Source organism: Peromyscus eremicus, chromosome 4 (assembly GCF_949786415.1).
Source record: "Peromyscus eremicus chromosome 4, PerEre_H2_v1, whole genome shotgun sequence".
Classification (NCBI taxonomy): domain Eukaryota; kingdom Metazoa; phylum Chordata; class Mammalia; order Rodentia; family Cricetidae; genus Peromyscus; species Peromyscus eremicus.
In genome coordinates this window covers 77,983,609-78,002,798 of record NC_081419.1, presented here as the reverse complement: position 1 = coordinate 78,002,798, position 19,190 = coordinate 77,983,609, and the positions used below count along the sequence as shown (strand labels likewise).

Below are 19,190 nucleotides of genomic sequence, written 5' to 3'. Positions count from 1 at the left end.
TCCCGCATTCCTGGGCAGTTGGTCTTATTTATTTTTCAGTCAACTAAGGGTGTTGTTAAACCTCCTCTTTTTCTGCTGCCTGATTTGATGTGAGGAACTCCACTCCCTGCCCCGCTCATGACAAGAATGCCTGGGAGTGCTCAGCCAACCATGTCCCACCCCTACTGGATCACCCTGTCCTTAACACTCAGAAGAGAAGGCACAAGCCCTGCCTGTTCCACAGTCTCTCCCCACTGCTCTCTGACCCTTTGAGCCCCTGGTGGTAATGGGACTATGGTCCAGAGAAGGCTGGGGGAAAGGTTTTTTTTGGGGGGGGGAGTGATGTATATTGCCTATGACTATGTTTGAAAAGAAATATGAAGACGCTTCCTCTGACTGTACCGAAAGCTGGGTGATGAAGCCATGAAGCCACTGGCTAATTGATGTTCGTCATCTTTGTTTGAGTGATGTTTTTAGTACTTTGTGGCCCTTTTGGGGCTTAGCTCATTATGTGTTATTGACAAACTAATGAGAAATGAGAGCACCATGTTGTTTGGATTAGAGGAGAAATCATACCTCCAACTTCTCAGGTCCTTTTCATCCTGGGATCTTAAAGCCTTTGGCAGAGGATGAGTGAGTTTTTCCAACCTGGTTTTTACATAGGTATGGCTAGACTCATTTCTGAGATGGGAAAGCCATGGTCTAGGAACCAGGGCTTTTCGTCTAGACTAGATGTTGGGCATCTGTGGGAGAGGCTGAACTGGGACTGGGGATGTGTATGATAAATCTCCACCTCCTCCCCAAATACCCTGAGTTGCAAAAGTCAACCATCTGAGGAGAGTAGTTTGGGATTGGATCATCACCCAATAGTCCCTTCTCCACCCTTGTCATCTCATTTCTGATGGGAACCCAGGCTGGCTGGAGGCTGGCCATACCATTCTGCAGACCTTGGACACCCCTCAGTGCCCTTGCAAACTAGCCAATGGAAAAGTACAAAGTCTTCTGGCTCTTGGGCCCTGCCAGCTCCCACTGGCCTGTTTGATACCTCCTTTTCTTCCAAGGGAGTGGGAGGATGGCCTCCAAACTGAAGGTACAGGGTTTTCTCTGGCTTTTTTTTAATAGGAAAAACAAATTGGCATGAAGCTGAGGTAAACCAGCTCAGGCTGTCTGGGCAGATGCCTTTCTTTGCTTTTTTTCTGTTTATTTTCTAACAAATCAATGCTTAACTGCAATGTTATCGGAGTAGAGCAACAGGTGCAAAAAAATAATCCGGCTGCCAACTCAAATGAGGAGGTAGGGCTTATCCCCCTGGAGGTATTCAGAAGATAACAGAAGCCCCTGCCAGCAACTGAATTAACAGCTCTGTGGCCGGTGGGTTCTGTGTTAACAACCCACTCCTAACCCTCCGACACATAAGCACACCATTGTCTTGGGAAGAGAGTTTCAGTCATGTAGACAACCAGCTGCTTTATCCTGCCCCAAGTGGAGATTGGTTTTGGCTGAGGCTGCTTTGTGAAACTCAGAGGCATTATCCTGTGCCAAGTCCGTGTCTTAGCAAGGGTTTTCTCCGAGGGCAAGGGGATGGGGTTGCTGGAGAGAAGAGGATCGGACTTGCTTTTTAAATTTGTTGAAATTCTTTCTGTGGCTACTTCTCCCCAAATACCAGAGAGGATTGCCTGGCATTCTCTGCTCTTGCTCCCATTCCATTACCAAGGAGATGAATGAGCTGGGAGGACTCTGGAAAGATCTGTTACTGTTTTGGAAGTGTGTCTTGGCTGATAATGTATTAGTGCAGGGTGGTATCTGTTTTTTTTCACTATTTTTCCCCGAACACCTAGCAGGATGCAGTGCATCTAGTATAGAAGTTAACTGGAAGGGACCAGTACATATTTGTAATAGTTGAACAAGCATTTCTCAGAGATGGTTTCTCTCCTCAGAAGGCTGATTCATCAGTTTTGAAGGGCGTAAGGCTTAACACCTTGGTGGTTAAATAATCTTTTAAAAGTGGAGGTGGGGCTAGGTCAGGTCAAGGGTCACCCAACCAGTCATAAGATTCTTTTGAAGCAACACAACCACAAATAAACATCATAAGGGCCACCTGGAAGTGCTGGGTCCTGAGGTCAGGGTATCTGTTTAGTCTTTACTTATAAATAACTAGACCCTCTTGAATGTGGCAGTTTGGAGGTCCTGAGCATCAGGGGCTGGCCTGTGTCGTTTTTTTAAATTTTTTAAAATTTTATAATTTAATTTAATTTTACATATCAGCCATGGATTCCTCTGTTTCCCCCCCCCCCCCCCCGCTCCCGCCCGCGCCCCCCCCCCCCCCCCCCCCCGCCCAGCCCACCCCCTATTCCCATCTCCTCCAGGTCAAAGACTCCCCTGGGGATTCAGGTCAACCTGGGAAGCCGATGCAAAGATCCACGGCCAGGCCCCAGGAGTCCAATTGGCGAGAAAGAGGAGGGATTGTATGAGTGAGAACTGTTGAGACCAAGATTGGAAAAAGCACAGGGACAAATAGCCAAACTAATGGAAACACATGAACTGTGTCGTTTTGACAAACAATATACCAGTAGGTTCTCCACAGAAAGATTGGGTCTTAAATTCTCCTGATAGAATCTTTTGTCTCTCTGGCTTTACAAAGGCTGTTTTCATGTTTGTGAAATTTCCATCAAGGCTGATGTCTCTAGGAGTTAATTACCTGGTGGTGAGAAACGGGAGTAAGGCCAGCTAAGTGAGTGTACAGACCAGATATTTTCAGTTGTGAGAGTGCTCAAGGATTGTAACAGAGGGGCTTAGAAATACAGGTTTTGGTTCAGAGGTTTGGGTAGGATCCCATGCGGGTTGAAGTTCAATTCTTCCTTGAGTGGTCAGCATGCCATGGTGTATCTGCTACACTTGAGAGTCAGACCCAGTTTCTCAAGATAATTTGGAAGGTGATTATTGTAGGAGTCATCTGGGATGTTCCAGTCTCCACATCTGCCAAGGTCCATCCATAGCTGCAGTAGGAACGAGGCTGTGTCTTCGCTGTGCTTTACCTGACAGCCATTGGGCTTTAAAACCCAGAGGGGGCCATAGCAAGGAGACATTCTGAGGCTCTGAGGTAGTAAGGAAAATGGTGAATTCTTAGAAATGACCCACCTAGGATGTGACATGGGTCCTACTTCAGGTGCCAATGGAGAGAGATAGTAGAGCCTTTCCTGGTCCCAGTGGGAGGCACTGGGGCAGCACCCACGCCAGGTAAGAAAAGAACAGGGCTGAAATCTCACAAAACCTTTTTCAGAGACTGCACCACACTTAGCTCTGCTACCCTGTGTCTATCATAAAGTTTTCTTAAAATTCTAATCTCACATGAGCACAGAGATTTACTATATGTTCTATACTAACTGTAATGTTATCCATGGTAACTTCAATGATGTCAACAGATCTTTCGGTGTCAACAGCTGATCCTTAGAGGGACTGTGGCCCATGGGACAGAAGTGTCAAAGCAGAAGCATATGCACATTTTTGGTAGAAGGAGAGAGCAATGACTTCTATTGAGGTCTCAAAAGGCTCTGTGATCTTTTGAGATTCAATATAGTATATCATATCTGAATGAAATCGACAGAGGCCCTGTGGGTTGTTCTAGGTAATCTTGTTTTGATCAGTTTTGGTGCCTGCCACTGTCAGTATGTGCCATCTTGTCTGGGTCTGGCACCGAGGCTGATAGAGATCAGCACGATATGTCTATTTCCCAGTGGCCTACAGCCAATAAGGTGTATCTACCATAGAGCCAACCTTACCCTCCCCATATTGCATTATTGGTCATGAAAACACTCAGTATCCCAGAGATAGACTTCAGATGTTGCCCTTGGAAACAAGAAATGCCTGTTTCAAAACACACTAGGCAGAGATGAAGTTGGCTATGATGTAACTCAAAGAGGGTCAGATACATTCTCCAAGCTTGAGTCTCATTTTGATTCATTTGTAAAAGCACAAATTATGGCCTGTATTCAATTCAACTACATTTCACAGGAACACGAGTTTTCTTTTCTCCTGCTTGGGAGTAGTCCTTTGAAAGAACAGTCAAACTGAAACAGGAAGTCAGGAAGCTGTTGCAACATCTTTGGTATAAATGCTGTGAATTCACCTGCTGGCAATTTTGAGTAAAGATGGAGAATGGTCTGGCTGTTGCTGTCACAGAACAAGGAATTATTTCAAAGGCTTAATTGCTTGCCTGGCTTGAGAAATAAACGTGTCCCATGGCAACCAGTTCTGTGGCAATGTGAAGAGTGTGTGGTTGAGTGAAGAAGAAGGGAGCTGGGAAGGAGGTACACTGTGCCCTTCACTCACAGTTCCTGGGCCTGAGGACAGGGAATACAAACACAGACCCTGATGAAAATCGGTTCCATACTGCTGACTGTTTTCAGTACACTTTCCATCTGTGATAGGAGTAAACCGTACCCTTTGGCCTGGGATCTAATTCAGGTAAAGCACCAATAATTATGGGCCAACTTATTTCTTAAATACTAAGTTGAAAATAATTCCATGGCATTATGGGGGGAGGAGGGGGCAGTTATAGCATATAGGTCCGTATGCATGTGTAGATATGTAGCTATTTATTGTGCATATATATTGTGAGGCAGTTCAGTGGTGTGGGAAATGCTGTGGCCACATATGGAATGGGACTGTGGGTGCAAATGAGTTGAAGGGAGCTCTAGACTCTTCTGAGCATTGTTGTTAGACTGACTTTGAATTTTCAGTTACTTCCAATCTTGCTGAGTCCCATGATCTTGAACAAGTTGCCAAACTGCTCTGAGCCTCAGTAGGCCACCTGTTAGATGATATAATGCCTCACGGAGTTGTGGTAAGCATTAGCATCCACTGAGATAATCTTTACAAGACTTTTAGCACATATCCGGCCCATTTAAAATACTCTCAAAGTTTTGGTCACTATAATATAATAAAAATGATGAATTTTACAGCATTTGGTCCTTGCTGGGAGTCCTACCACTGAGCAAAAGAAAGACCCACTTCTAGCTGAGCAAGTCCATGATGGCCTTGTTTGTCTTTTCTGGGAGGTTCTCTGCATGTTCTAGGAGAGAGGCCAGTGGAGCAGTGTTTGGTCTTGTCAGGAGTCCTGAGGCTGGGCAGAACTTCCTGTATGATACAGGACTTCACAACCCTATCAGAATTCCAAAGCTGTCTCCTTCCTTTCTTTTTCTGTCCCTGTACCCCAAGTTTCAGAGCCTAATCCTTGGAGCCATTGAGTGTTCCTGTATGAAGGGATCCTACAGGGCAGAGAAGCCTATGGCCATGTTTTATTACAGCCATGCTGCTCTCCCCATCTATTGCTGCCCCAGCACAGTAGCCATGGGCTGTGGGCAATGCAAAGCCTGTGGTCACATGGAGCTTGAGAATGGATGCCCTTCCACTGGGCTTGGCAGCCTCAGGCACAATGTGGTTGGTAAGAGGAGGGAACTGGGGAGGGGATGGAGTGATGGTTTTCAGTCCCCCAGACAAGAACAGTGTCCATAGGGGGATAACAGGACTTCTGTGAACAGTCCAGCTGTGGACTGCTCAGCTGTGGAGCAATGGTGCATCCACTGGGCAGCTCCAGGTCCAAGACAGCACAGGAACCTGGAGAACAAGCTTAAGGCTTGGCCGCTCCAGCAGCTGGAATTGGAGAATTGTGCAGATGACAGAGATCTGAGGCCTTGCATAAAATGAATTTGGCTCTCAGTTTTCTCCTTGGAGGTCCAAAAATGATGAGGATGATGATTGTTATTAATATTATCATTGTAAAAGTCACCTGATGTTTATTAAGTGTCCAAAACTAAATATGTATTAATTGTCACTACATTTTTTTTCACTCAAAAATCCTTTTTAGAATATCTTCATATCACAAATAAGGGAATCAAGGCCTGAAGAAGTTAAATACTTGTATAAATTTGCCCTGGTGATAATCTGGCAAAGTCAGGACTTCAAGTATGGCCACCAGAGACCATAGCCAATGGCTCCCAGACTTGTACACTCTTTTGCTTCTGAGGAGTCCAGCCAGACCCCAAGAATGTCCTCCAAACCTGCTAATTTCCAGCTTAAAGAGAGATTTGTGGGTCAATCCTGTCTTAAGAGCTAACAAGGATTGGACAATGGCCATATATATAATGCTTGAGTCCTTTCTAAACATTCTTATTTACTTCTGTCATAGGGGGAAAGTGAGGCTGTAAATAGGAGAGTACTTCCCCATAATCAACATGGCCACCAAAATCTCAACCCTTGTGGTATATGCCATGATCCTTTGCATTTAAGGACTATCCTGGAGACCAGGTAAATTGAGCTGAGTTGGAATTTTCTGATACTCTTGAACATGTTCTTCAAGCTCAGCTCTAGGGTGAGTCAGTCTCTGTGGCGAGGCCTTGCCTTCTCCTATGTGAGAAATCCCCCACTGACTGCCCCAAACATCTAAATTTTAGAGTCAGATCAAGTGTTCCATTTCTTCCTCTACGTATTTCTCCCAAGTGGTTCAGTCTGTGTATGGTGGCTGAGCTGTCCCTCTTTTGGAAGAGAAGGGAGCCTTTAATGAAGGCCTAGAAGAAGAGTGCTCTCAGGGCATCATGGGAGCTCAGAAGCAACCTCTGTGCTTAGCACTTTAGAGTGTAGTATTGTTTACCTTAAACCACCCGTTAAGACAGCAAAGGACACAGAGGTCAGTCTCTCCTGCAAGGATAGGACTATGACGACCCAATCCACCATAGCACTTTCCCTCTGTAGAATTTAGTTCTGGGTTGGTCAATCTTTAGTGGCCCATGACAGCTCGTTACTTGTAGGGAATTTGTTGCTGATTGTCCAACATATCCCAACTAGCATGAGGTAGTTTTCTGGGTTTTTCTCTGTTGGGTAGCATGGCCGGCCCCTCTTCTTTAGATAAAGTACTGACTTTTGTCCCCTAAATTATCATGCTTATGAACTTCTGCACAGAGGGTTATCATTTTGGATAAATGGAAAAATCTAGATTATCAATAAGGACACAGAACCAAATACTTTTCTCTCTGATTATTCCTACCCATGAAGAAGGGATAAGAGACTGAACATTTAAAACATTCCCTGTATAATTTATATTTTATTTCACTCTTTGGGTATGAAACAAAATTTGCTTTGTTATAGTATAGTTTTTAATAGACCAAGTCATAATTCATATTTTATCTCCAGTTAAATGCAATCTAGGACCAGGATGTGCCTAGGGTACCTGGTACTTCTCTTCAACCACTGATTATCAATGGCTTTGTGTGCCAGGCATGGTTTGGTAGGCTCACCAGTCCCTTTTGTGTTTAATCTTCAGCTCATGCAGCCAGGACAGATATGATCTGCTTCTCAGGAGAGGAGAGAGCAATTTAGAAAGGCCAAGGTCAGGCCCAGTGCAGTGGTGCATGCCTTTAATCCCAGCACTTGGGAGGCAGAGCTAGGTGGATCTCTGTGAGTTCGAGGCCAGCCTGTTCTACTAGGCGAGATCTAGGACAGACACCAAAACTACACAGAGAAACCTTGTCTTGAAAAACAAAAACAAAAAACCAGAAAAACAAAAACAAAAACAAAAAAAGAAAAGAAAGAAAAGAAAAGAAAGAAAGGTCCAGCCCAAGGTTGCTATACCAGTGAGAGCAGAACCCCAGCTGTCGCCTCTGCAGGCTTTAGTTTGAACCATTGTTCTCAACCAGGAGTGACTTTGCTCCAGGGGACAAGTAAGGATAGATGGATCTCTCTCTCTCTCTCTCTCTCTCTCTCTCTCTCTCTCTCTCTCTCTCTCTCTCTCTCTAGCTGTTGGCATGTGAGATCTAGTGGGTAGAAGCCATGGGTCCTTCTTGATCCGCTACCTGTGTGTGACAACTTCTACAAGAAAGAATTTCCCAGCTTTAGCTGCATTCTCATGTTTCTTAGAGCAGGATTGATAGTGGCCAAGATATGGTCCATTGACAGATGAGTGGGCAAAGAAAATGAGGTACATATATGCAATAGACTAATCTTCAGCCATGAAGTGAATGAAATCTTGTTATTTGTGGCAATGGGGATGGGACTAGCAGGCATCATGGTGAATGATAAGCCAGAATAGAAAGACAAACACTGCATACTTACTCCTACTCCTTGGTGGCAAGTTAAATAATTATCTCATAGAAGAAGAGAGAATAGTGGACATTAGAGGCTGGAAAGGTGGGGAGAAAGGGGGTACAGAAAAAAAAAGGTTAATAACTAGCAAAAATGCAATTAGAGGAAGAATTAGTTCTAGTGTTTTCCAGAGCAATAGTGTAATCACAGTCTACAATCATTCAACATATATTTCAAAACACTGGGACTGAAGTATTCTAAATGCAAGCAAATGACATGTTGGAAAGGAGGAAATACTAATTATATATTATATACATGTATGAATTGCCATACTGCATCCTCCAAAATATGCATACATATTAGGCCTTAATTAGAAATTTCAAGAAAGAATTACCTAGCCCCCAATTTTGATTGTGGAGATGTTAAAACACTGTGATTAACCACTGTCTGGCATGATGAGGATCTGGTCCTTTGTACTTCCACCCAACCTCTGACAGCACCATCGGCATCCCTTAAGCTGAGGATGGAGAGAAGTGAGTCCTTTCTCCAGCTTGCTTCTTACACATAGCATAGAACACCTCTCTCTCAGCCTCTGATGTATAGACCCAGTCCCAGCAGAGGTGAAATGTCTTATAGCAATACCTTGACATCTGCTGTTTAAAGAAAAGAAAGAAAAGGCTACTTTTAAATTGGAGTGTATGCGCACCACACATTGGACTGGACACTTCTAAAGCCACTGCATTATCCTCTAGAATAGCTCTTTTTTATGCTTAGTGAAATCAGAGTAACTCACCTCTCATCCCCGTCATCCCAGGCTTGGAATGAGGAACAGATTCAAAGTCACAGAGCTAGGAAATGGAGCATGGAACCTAACTGGGGTCCCACAGACTCTAGCTAGACTGGACTTACTACTTGTTTTTTAAGGAAAGCCATGCTGAAGGTTAAGTAGGGAGCTGAAAACAAGTCCTAAATATTTCTTGCTCCTCCTTTTAATTAAAAGGGTAGCTCTTTATACCCCATAAAGCAATCAGCATACAACATGGAAAGTCTATATTAGTATACGGGGGTGTGGGTACGTTGGTCATAATAGGGCTTTTTTATAGTTCTTAAGGCACATTTATTATCCATTATCTCATTTGATCTCCTCAACCGTCCTGAGAGTCTGTTGGAGGACAAATGTCTACATTTTATATTTGAAAAACTGGGCCTGGAAGGGAGTAGGCTTATCCAAAGGCCTTGGCCAGCCTAGTCCACCCAAGGTGCCTCCTGCAGCTCCCCGCAGCTGCTGTCAGGGTCCAGGACCGTCTCTACTCACAAGCCTAGGGGAGCTCCCATGAACTCTGACTCACTAGGGGTTAAGCCACATAAACTCTTTTATGAGTGGTAACCATTTAATAGGCCCTGTAAAAAGGGCCCCTCACCACACTGCCTGCTTTCCCCTGGAAAGGGGGTGCTGGCAGAGAGGAGGGCTTGGGAGAGGGTACAGAGTGGGAGATGATAAAGCAGCTGAGACCTTGACATCCTAAAGGCTTCTCTGTGAGTTGGGAATAGTTATGGAAGTTTCCACGAGGTTGTGTTGAGAAATGACGTCTGCCTCGAGGAAAGGAACCCAATGAGAACTGGCCCGAGACACTCACCAAATTCTTTTTTAAATGTCCTTATCCTTTTTATTATAAAATTTTGCTGTTTTAGACGTTTGTTTTATGTGTATGAGTCTTCTGCCTACATGGAGGTATATGCACCTTGTGTGTACCTGGTGCCTGAAGCGGTAAGGACATCAGATTCCCTGGAACTGGAGTTAGGGATGGTTACGATCTACCATGTGGGTGCTGGGTCCTTTGCAAAAGCAACAAGTCTTCTCCCCAACGGAGCCACCTCTTTAGCCCCAGCTCTTAGTATGACCATCTAAGACCTTGGCATAGATAGTGTCAGGTGATTCTTCTCAGGCTTTGAGTTTAATGATATACCCATTTTGCAGTTGGAGAAAGTGAGACTCAGGAAGTTTTGGGCCAGACAGATACAGAACTTAGCATCATCTACAGTGAGCAGAGGAACTAGAGTTTCAGTTCCCTCCTCAACTCAGAAGAGTGGGACCAAACCCATACCACCTGCCCCATACCACCTGCCCCATACCACCTGCCCCATACCACCTCCTTTCTTTCAGGAAGTGGAGAACAAAGCCCTAAACTGGCTAAAAGGGAGGCTCCTGCTGGATCCAGCAGGTCGCATCCCCACCAACATATCCACTTTGAAGCAGCCCTGCGGGACGGGTGGTGGGAGGCCTATCCCTGCCTGTTCTTTGAGCCTACAGGGCTGCTCCCTGCAGCAGGGCTGGGCTCTGAGCTTCAGCCCTCTTGGGGTTAAACAGTAACCTTTCCACTGCTTGTGGGTGAGCAAACGCTGCCAAGGAAGAAACCCAGCCTTGAGCAAACACGAGCCAGGGCTGGGCCCTGTCCCTCCCCAGCCGCCAAGTCCCCGATGGATGAATTAGCTGAGGTGGATTGTTCTGAAAAGCCCGATGGGAAAATGTCTCCATGACTGTGTGAAAGGAAAGGTTTGACCTGGTGAGAGCAAAAAAGTTTTCTTGAAGGGGCCTTAAGAATCAGTTTTACCTTTTTAGATTGAGAAATGGGCAGCCTGGGGTTGTTTTGAGTCCAACTTATCCACAGAAGTAGCCGCTTTCCCCACAGTGGTTTCATTTAATTGTTAAACTTTGTGCTAAGTTCTGCAAGGATAGAAATGTGTTTGATCCGTAACCAGTGTCCGGGCTAGATGTGTCCATCTGTGTTTTCACACATGGGGGACTGAGGGTGAAAAGATGTTGGGTAACCCCTGTGAGCTAGCACTCACTATAGCTAGCAAATGGGAGAGCTTGCAGGAATCCCGGCTCTTCTGGCTTTGAAGCTCTCATACAGGTACCAGGATGAAGGCTCAAGCTCTCCTGGGTGCCCTCCCAAGCCTCCCTTCACTAACTGAATTGTCTATCATTTCTACTCTGCCTGTCTTTCTTCACTTTCCTCTCACGCTGGGTGTGAGCCTACATGCTCACCAAGCAACAGTGATGAGGAAGTCAACAATTACAAGTGGTGTGTAGCCCAGGTTAACCCCTAAGCCAGCTCTGTCCTCAGAACCTGCAGATGGTACCTAGCTCTTCATCAGGGCAATAAATATTTGCTGAATACGTGAATGTATGAATGTATTATAGGCTTTCTCAAGGTTATATATCTTTTCTCTGAGGTTCTACATAGAACCAACCAGAGGAGCTGAAGCTCAGTTAGGTGTGTGTGTGTGTGTGTGTGTGTGTGTGTGTGTGTGTGTGTGTATGTATGTGATTACTCTGAGGGGACCATTCCAATCTGTTGACATGGGTGACACTCGAGGATGCAAAATTTTCTCCAAATAGGACAAAAAAAGCCATGATTTGTGGCTCTCCATGCCGCAACATTTTATAAAAAACAAGGGCATCGCTTCTCGGCCTTTTGGCTAAGATCAAGTGTGAAGAACGAGAGACTTTTACAGCCTCACGAGGTCCAGAAAAGAGCCTGCCCTCCCTTTCATGATTGCACACACTCCCAGGCTCCAACCTGTAGTGTGTAGGGTGTCCAGTTTGGGGGCAGGCACATCATAAATGCCTCTGAGATGTAGAGGTTTTACATTGCTCCAACGTTCCAGATGGGCTATGAATGAGAACTGTTCTCCTGGGTCCCACAATCGAGAATCTGAGGAAGTCACTTTGAGGATGGCTTCAAAACCTGTTGAATGTTCCAGGTCTCCATCAGAAGAAAAGCCACCCCGAACTTTTTAGCAAAACATAAAATCTTAGTTTTCTGTACCAGAAAGATGAAGTGTCTGTCACAGAAATCAAAGGATTCCTAATCTTAGCCCAAAGCTGAAAGGCTTAAAAAAAAAAAAAAAAAAACTCTACTAAGATATGATGGAGGCCAGTTCATCTCAAGGAGGACTCTGCATGGAGGAAGCCTTCCTGTGTCCTCAAGTGTGGGGGACACTTAGGTGGGGACTTACGATGTTGTCTCACACAGGGGCTGGGTCTGAGATTTCACTGATCAAAATTACACTTCAAATAAAATCTCTCCGGTATTTTCACTTTTGTGAAGCACTTGGATACTGGCCAGGCTTGCCCTGCGAGCAGGTATTGCGTTTTCTTCCCGGCCTCATTTCTGATCAGAGATTATTCATTTATGAATGGGTGGCTATAAAAACTTGCCTCATGCATATGAAAATTGAACCTGGAAAGTTTTAATCGCCATGAGTTTTGCTTTTACTGAAAGGGCTGTGGCGATGGGTGGAAGGACATGCTCCTTCCTCTCTTTCTTTCTTGTTGTCTTTCTTTCTCTCTTAAATGAACTCCATGATCGTCATTCTCCAGTGATATTCGTATAAGAGGCGCTGATTGAGTGACTATTTGATCCCTTGCAGATCATGATTCTGGAAGGAAGTGGTGTAATGAATCTCAACCCAGCCAACAACCTCCTCCACCAGCAGCCAGCCTGGACAGACAGCTACTCCGCATGCAATGGTAAGGGCCCTGCGGCTGTCAGTGGCACTGCCCATGCCCCCTTCTCTCCTGGTCTGACTTCTTTTCCAACTTGATGCCTGGTTGTATTCAGTGATGACATGGAGGTTAGGGACAAATCTCTCTCTCTCTCTCTCTCTCTCTCTCTCTCTCTCTCTCTCTCTCTCTCTCTCTCTCTCTCTCTTCCCTCCCTCTCTCCCTCCCTCCCTCTCTCTCTCCCTCTCTCCCTCTCTCCCCCTCCCTTTCTCCTTCCTTCCCTCCCTCTCTGCTGGAAATTGAACTCAGTGTTTTGCTAATCACAGACTGTACCACTGATCCATACTTTCTTATATGAGGAAACTTTTAACGCTGTTTTCTCTGTAGGCCTCCAGGGCTCTCTGCTAAGGCCCATTTGAGATAGATCACCACCTCCTTCCAAAATGCAAAGATTCGGGGTGGAAATAGAAGTGGTAGATGAGATATCCCAGGGAAGGGAGACGTCTTGTTGAAGTTTTCAATAGTGTTTCATTAGGATATCAAGATAGGATCATGGAGGGTGAGTGTGTACAGGAGTACACACATGTATTTAACACACACACACACACACACACACACACACACACACACGTTAAAGAAGAAAGGATTATAATACTTGAAACTTTCTAACTTATTTACCATCACTTCCCAGTTTAAGGAAGAGAGGATTGTCAGGGAACTGGGTGCTGTCTTCCAGTACTTTACTCTGGAGCACACAGACTCAAAAGTGGGAGACCCTCGTGACAAGCCTTGTATGTAACGTTCGGTGATCCAGCCTGTGGCTCCCAGTGAAAGCTGAATCAGGGGCTCTATGCTTCACTGTGAAGGCATTGGGCACAGCCAGGCTGCTGGGTATACAACAATGCTGGCCTAGGGACTCAGCGCACCCCCCACCTGTTGCTAATTACCACTCCCTCACCCCATGCTGCTGCTCTTGTTTACCTTAACACACAGATGTATCCTGTTAGAGAGAAAAGTTTGAGAAGCAGAAGTGAGGGTATGGTCCGGTGAAATTCTCTGCTGAGTGGCAGGTCCACGTGGCACTCCTCTTTTAGTTTGGAATCCCAGCCAAGCATGGCAGGAAGCTTGCACAGGTGGCCTTCCTGTTTTAGGTCACTTGTCTCCTAAAACAGCTGCCCTTTCTGGACAGTTACATATTCTGTGGCAGATCTTGAACTTGCTGAGGGGACCTAGAAAAAGATAATCTTCCGAAGAGAGCAGGAAGTCTTGGCAGGCCTCAGGTGCCGTCTCTACTGTTTGACTTGGAGAAAACTGGTGTGGTGGACTTATCGGGGAGTAGAATTCAGATGTCACTTTTATTTCTTTAGCTCTGGGGGTGTCAAGACCGAAGGGAGGGGGAGGTCAGCTGCATGGCAGAGAACAGAACCCACTGGGTTTTCAGTTTTCCTGACATGAAGGACTCTGATGATTCTCTGCCTGAGAATTCCTCTCCCAGTCAACTTTGGGCAAATTTGTGGCTCTCGTCTCCCAGCTTTAAACAGAGTATCAGAAGCTGCCTGCAACTAGGTTCCCATTGAGTGCATAGGGGAGAGTGTCTCAGGCCCGCCACCGAGCTCCTGAGAGTTGTTCTTTTGTTGGCAAACCCACAGCTTACTTGTTATTGAAAATGAAATTATTTTAGGGCTAGAGATCATCAACAAAAACCTAGTTCTCATCCTTCAACAATGTCATGTTTGTCATATTATTACAATGATAATAAAAAAATAAGGACACAAACCTCTGTCATAAGCTTTGTGTTGGGGAAGAATTTCTGTAGACCTCAAGTTGCCCTGGCGCTGTCCCCTGTAGGAGGGGCTGGGGAATGCCTTTGTTCGGCTGTAAGGTGGGAGCAAAGATGCTCACCCTGTGAGCAGCAGGTAGCAATGGCAGGCACCTTGATGTCCTGGTTGATCTTGCCTTCTTGCTCTTATTGCTTTTGAGGTCTGGAAGCAAAGGCTGGATTCGGAAGGGGGAGAAAAAGTGAGATGGCCTAAGAGCCTCACCCCTTCCTTCCCTTCCGCTGGTAGGGTAGAGGGTTAGCCCCGAGACGTTATGGGGATAGAGTCCTGAATCTCCCTGTCACTCCACAGTCCGGCAGCATGGCAAAGCTTGCGAGGAATGCAGAAATTCAGGCCTTAGCCCATACCTCCTGGACTGGGATCTGCGTTTGGCCAGCAGTCCCTACTGATTGCAGTGGCACTGAAGTTTTAAGTACTTAGTCAGCATGACTTTGAAGGGACAGTTAGGGGTATTTTCCTTGCAAATACATTTTCCTCATAAAAATGCTGTCCCCTGATCATGGCTCAACTGTGGCTTCTAGAAACTGGAATAGCTGTGACCTCTCACAGAAGACCACATACGATGGGATCCACTAACATTACTTTGTGATGGGAAAACTAACGCAGTATGCAAGGCTCCATCCCTCTCTAAAGATGTGGCAGCAGTTAACAATTGATGGGTAGGCTGGAGAAGACTCCTTTGGAGGGACAGCTGTTTAGAGTCACCTAAAGGAACCTCTCACCTATGTGCCTATAAGTAACACCAAATTAAACTCAACAGCTCACTGAGCTAGACTTTGGTATTGATTCTTTTGTCTGCTGTTGGGATCCTGTCTTGGGTGAGCAGATACTAGTTTCCATCTCTCCAGGAAAGGCCATGCAGCAATGGTCCAGATCTTGAGTGTGTCTCAAGTTCAGTTACATTTGCCCAACTTGGGCTTGCTGGGGTACAAGGTGTCTGCCTCTTGGCTTTGCTGCTTACCTTTCTTGGAAGAGGGCTCCTCCTCTTTACCTGTGTTTTCGGAAGACCTTGAGGTGCCTCGGTGGCCTTGAAACACAGCCCCAGAGGCTGGTACTCCCTTCTTGACCTCGCATGCTCTTGGGCCAGTTCTGTGAAGTCCTCTTAAGTGAGCACAAGGCAGTCATGTACATGGACCATTGACATGTAACATGTTCAGCAATTTACCCACTAGAATGTACTTTACGTCTTCATCCAAATTATCTCATAGTACAACTGGATTCCTGCATTACTCGAGCATTCAGCTGAAATCGAATCATAGTGACTAGGTAATGAGCTCCCACTATGGCTCCGAAGGAGTTTTTATGGATACGTGAAGATGAATAAGACATAAGGTCTGTGACCTTGAACATACAGTTTGCAAAGAACAATAAGCCAGAACTTAGAAGCCTGTAAAGATAAGCAGGACGTAACAGGTGCCATTGAGCATGACTCCTGGAAGTTCAGTTCTCAAAGAAGTTGGGGAAACTGTGACTCTGAATTCAAAAGAAGGAGAGCTAAAAGCAGCAAAGGGTGGGAGAGAAAGGGGCCTGGGGACCATACAGAAAAAACGCAGGACCCTAGCTGCTTGGAAAGCAGTTGGCAGAGTGCTTCAGGGCCTGGCGTGGCAGCTTTAGATCTTACTTCAGTGAGCAGTAGGAAGCTTTTGATAGGAACTGAGTGGGGAAGGGGTGTTGGAGCAGTTACCACCAGTCAGGGGCGAGATTTGTCACTGCAGGGAAGAGTAAAGCCCTCAGAGAAAAGGAAGCCTAATTGAAGGCCTCATTTTTGGTTGAAAATGGTCTGTGTTTGATGAGTCTCTGTCTCCGTCTCTGTCTGTCTTTCTGTGTGTGTAAGAGGAAAGAGTCATGGTTAGCCCTCTGCATCCCAGGGTTCCACACCTACAGACTCAACCAACTCCTAATTAAAAAAAAAAAATGCATCTTGGGCTAGAGAGATGGGCCCATGGCTAAAGCGTTTGCTAGGCAAGCATAAGGATCTGAGTTTAGACCTGCCCCCCTCCACTCCAGTACCTTTGTGAGAGGCAGGCAGGTGTGGTGGATCACATCTGTAACTCCACTGGAGTTACAGTGGAAAGGCAAAGACAGGGGGATCCCTGGATCTCTCTGGCTAGCCAGGCTAGCCAAATTGGTGAGCTCCTGGTTCAGTGAAGAGCCCTTGTTTCTAAAAGTGAATGGAGAGCTATACCAAACCCCAGACATTGGCTCCTAGTCTTCATGCACCCACTCAACACACATGTGCATGCACTTGCATATACATAAACATGTACACACACACACACACACACACACACACACATACAAAATGCATATGTACTGAGCAAATACAATTTTTTTTTCTTGTCATCATTTTCCAAACAACCTAGCATGAACTATTTACATAGCATTTACGTTGTTGTGGGGATTGTAGTTAATCTAGAGATAATTAAAAATATAGAGAAAATGTGTAGGTTATATGCAAATATGACATTATGTAAGGATGTTAAGATTTTGGTATTCATGAGGTGTTCTGGCAAGGTGAATGTATTTGCATATGTACAATCAGCTGGAAAATAGGTGAAACCATAGGCAACTCTTTCACTTTGGTGCTTCTTTGTGAGTGGGGCGGCTGTGAACTTAGAGTACTTCAGGTATCACGTATTATCTAGTATTCAGAGATGGACATCACGTTAGGAAGAACATGACGATGCCCTGCCACTATCGGGTAACCCCCCATGAGCTAGGAGCCTGCTATCCCGAGCACATTCTGTATTCAGCCCCCAGCCTCACAGGATGGGGACTGTGGTTATGGTCCCCATTATATTATCCACAGCCATGCCTCTTGAGTCTGAGACTGCCCAGGAATAAGCAGGGGCCACTCACAGGGCCATATCCTATTTTTGCAGTTTCTAGTGGTTTCTTTGGAGGCCAGTGGCATGAAATCCACCCGCAGTACTGGACCAAATACCAAGTGTGGGAATGGCTGCAGCACCTCCTGGACACCAACCAGCTGGATGCCAGCTGCATCCCTTTCCAGGAGTTTGACATCAGCGGAGAACACCTGTGTAGCATGACTCTGCAGGAATTCACGAGGGCAGCGGGCTCTGCTGGGCAGCTGCTCTTCAGCAACTTACAGCATCTTAAGTGGAATGGTGAGTGGTGCCGGGAAGTACAGGGGCTCCACAGCTGGCTGAGGGGCTCCACAGCTGGCTGAGTGGCTCCACAGCTGGCTGAGGGACTCCACAGCTGGCTGAGGGACTCCACAGCTGGCTGAGTGGCTCCACAGCTGGCTGAGGGACTCCACAGCTGGCTGAGGGGCTCCACAGCTGGCTGAGGGGCTCCACAGCTGGCTGAGGGCTCCACAGCTGGCTGAGGGACTCCACAGCTGGCTGAGGGACTCCACAGCTGGCCAGGTTCCCTGTCAGACGTGACACTGTGACTACCATTTCCCAGGACAGGGAGGTAGCAGAGAGTGGAAAGAGTAGGTGCAAATTCTAGGGTATGACATGTCTAATCCGTTAGAAACATTGATGAAATCTTCTTGTGGCTGCCTTAATTTCCAGAGAGACAGAGCTGGCCAAATATCCACAGAATACTTGTCATAGTAGGACAGGATTTTCCTTCACATTAAAAAAAATTCCTATGTTTTTTATTTGATTTGATTACTTATTTGAGTGTTTTGCCTGTGTGTGTATGTGTCTGTACCACATGCGTGCCTGGTGCCCATGGAGAGGTCAGAAGAGGGTGCTGAATCCTCTATAACTGGAGTTATGGATGGTTATGAGCCACCATGTGGATGCTGGGGACTGAACCAGGGTCCTCTGCAAGAGTAGTAAGTGCCCTTAGGTGCAGAGCCATCCCTCCAGCCCTCCTTTACATTTTTTAAACAGTCTAGTAACTTAATTCTTAGTCATTAATTTGCTTGTTAAAGACCAATAGTTTAAAAAAAAACCTTATTGACCCAGTATTTTTTAATTTTAATTTTTAAAAATTTGGTCTGGTTATCTTGAGATTATGTTGGACTATGTGGTTATATAGCTGGCCCTGAACTCTCTGTGTCACTCAGGTTGACCCTGAACTCAAAATCCTCTTTACTTAGCCATCCATGTTCTAGGATTACAGGAATGCACCAGTACACCCAACTAGACCCATGTTCTTAAAATGGGAGTCCAGTGTATTTAAGAAGGCAAGCGAAACTCCGATCCATGTGTCTGGAGGGGAGAAGGCTAACCCTCCCCCTTCTCACTTTTCTTAAAAGTATGTAACCAGGCCTGGGAAGGTGGCTCAGCATGCACTGCTCTTGCAGAGGGCTTGTGCTGGTTCCTAGCACCCAACCATCAGGCACTTACAATCCCCTGTAACCCCTGTTTCAGGGGATCCAACACCTATGACAATCCATGCTACACCTGTGCTCATGTGCACATACCTACATATAGAGGCACACACATGAGGACACACACAATTAAAATAATAAAAAATAAATATTTAAAAATAGATCTACAATTAAAATACTTCTGAAAACGGAATGAATGGCTTGAAAACACATGGGCTATTTCTACAGTGATTTCTGGAATAGTTCCTAAAACCTCACGATTCTACCCTCAGATCTCTCATCTCACACACAGGAGGCCACCTTGCAAACTGTCCATGGTGAGAGTTTATACATGCCCGCGCGTGCGCGCGCGCGCGCACGCGCACGCGCACACACACACACACACACAGAGAGAGAGAGAGAGAGAGAGAGAGAGAGAGAGAGAGAGAGAGAGAGAGAGAGAGAGAGAGAGAGAAAGCACACACTGACCCATTAGAAA

At 45.8% G+C, this 19,190-nt stretch overlaps 1 protein-coding gene across 2 annotated transcripts in view; it reads left to right on the top strand.

Annotated features, from left to right (window-relative positions):
* Positions 1–19,190, top strand: part of Ehf (ETS homologous factor) — a 40,174-nt gene that overhangs the window by 8,449 nt on the left and 12,535 nt on the right. For both annotated transcript variants that reach the window (XM_059261015.1, XM_059261016.1), the window contains 2 exons: positions 12,493–12,592; positions 17,286–17,531. In XM_059261015.1, coding sequence (XP_059116998.1) covers positions 12,496–12,592; positions 17,286–17,531 — 343 coding nt within the window. In that variant the 5' untranslated portion in view covers positions 12,493–12,495. The remainder of the gene's footprint in view (positions 1–12,492; positions 12,593–17,285; positions 17,532–19,190) is intronic.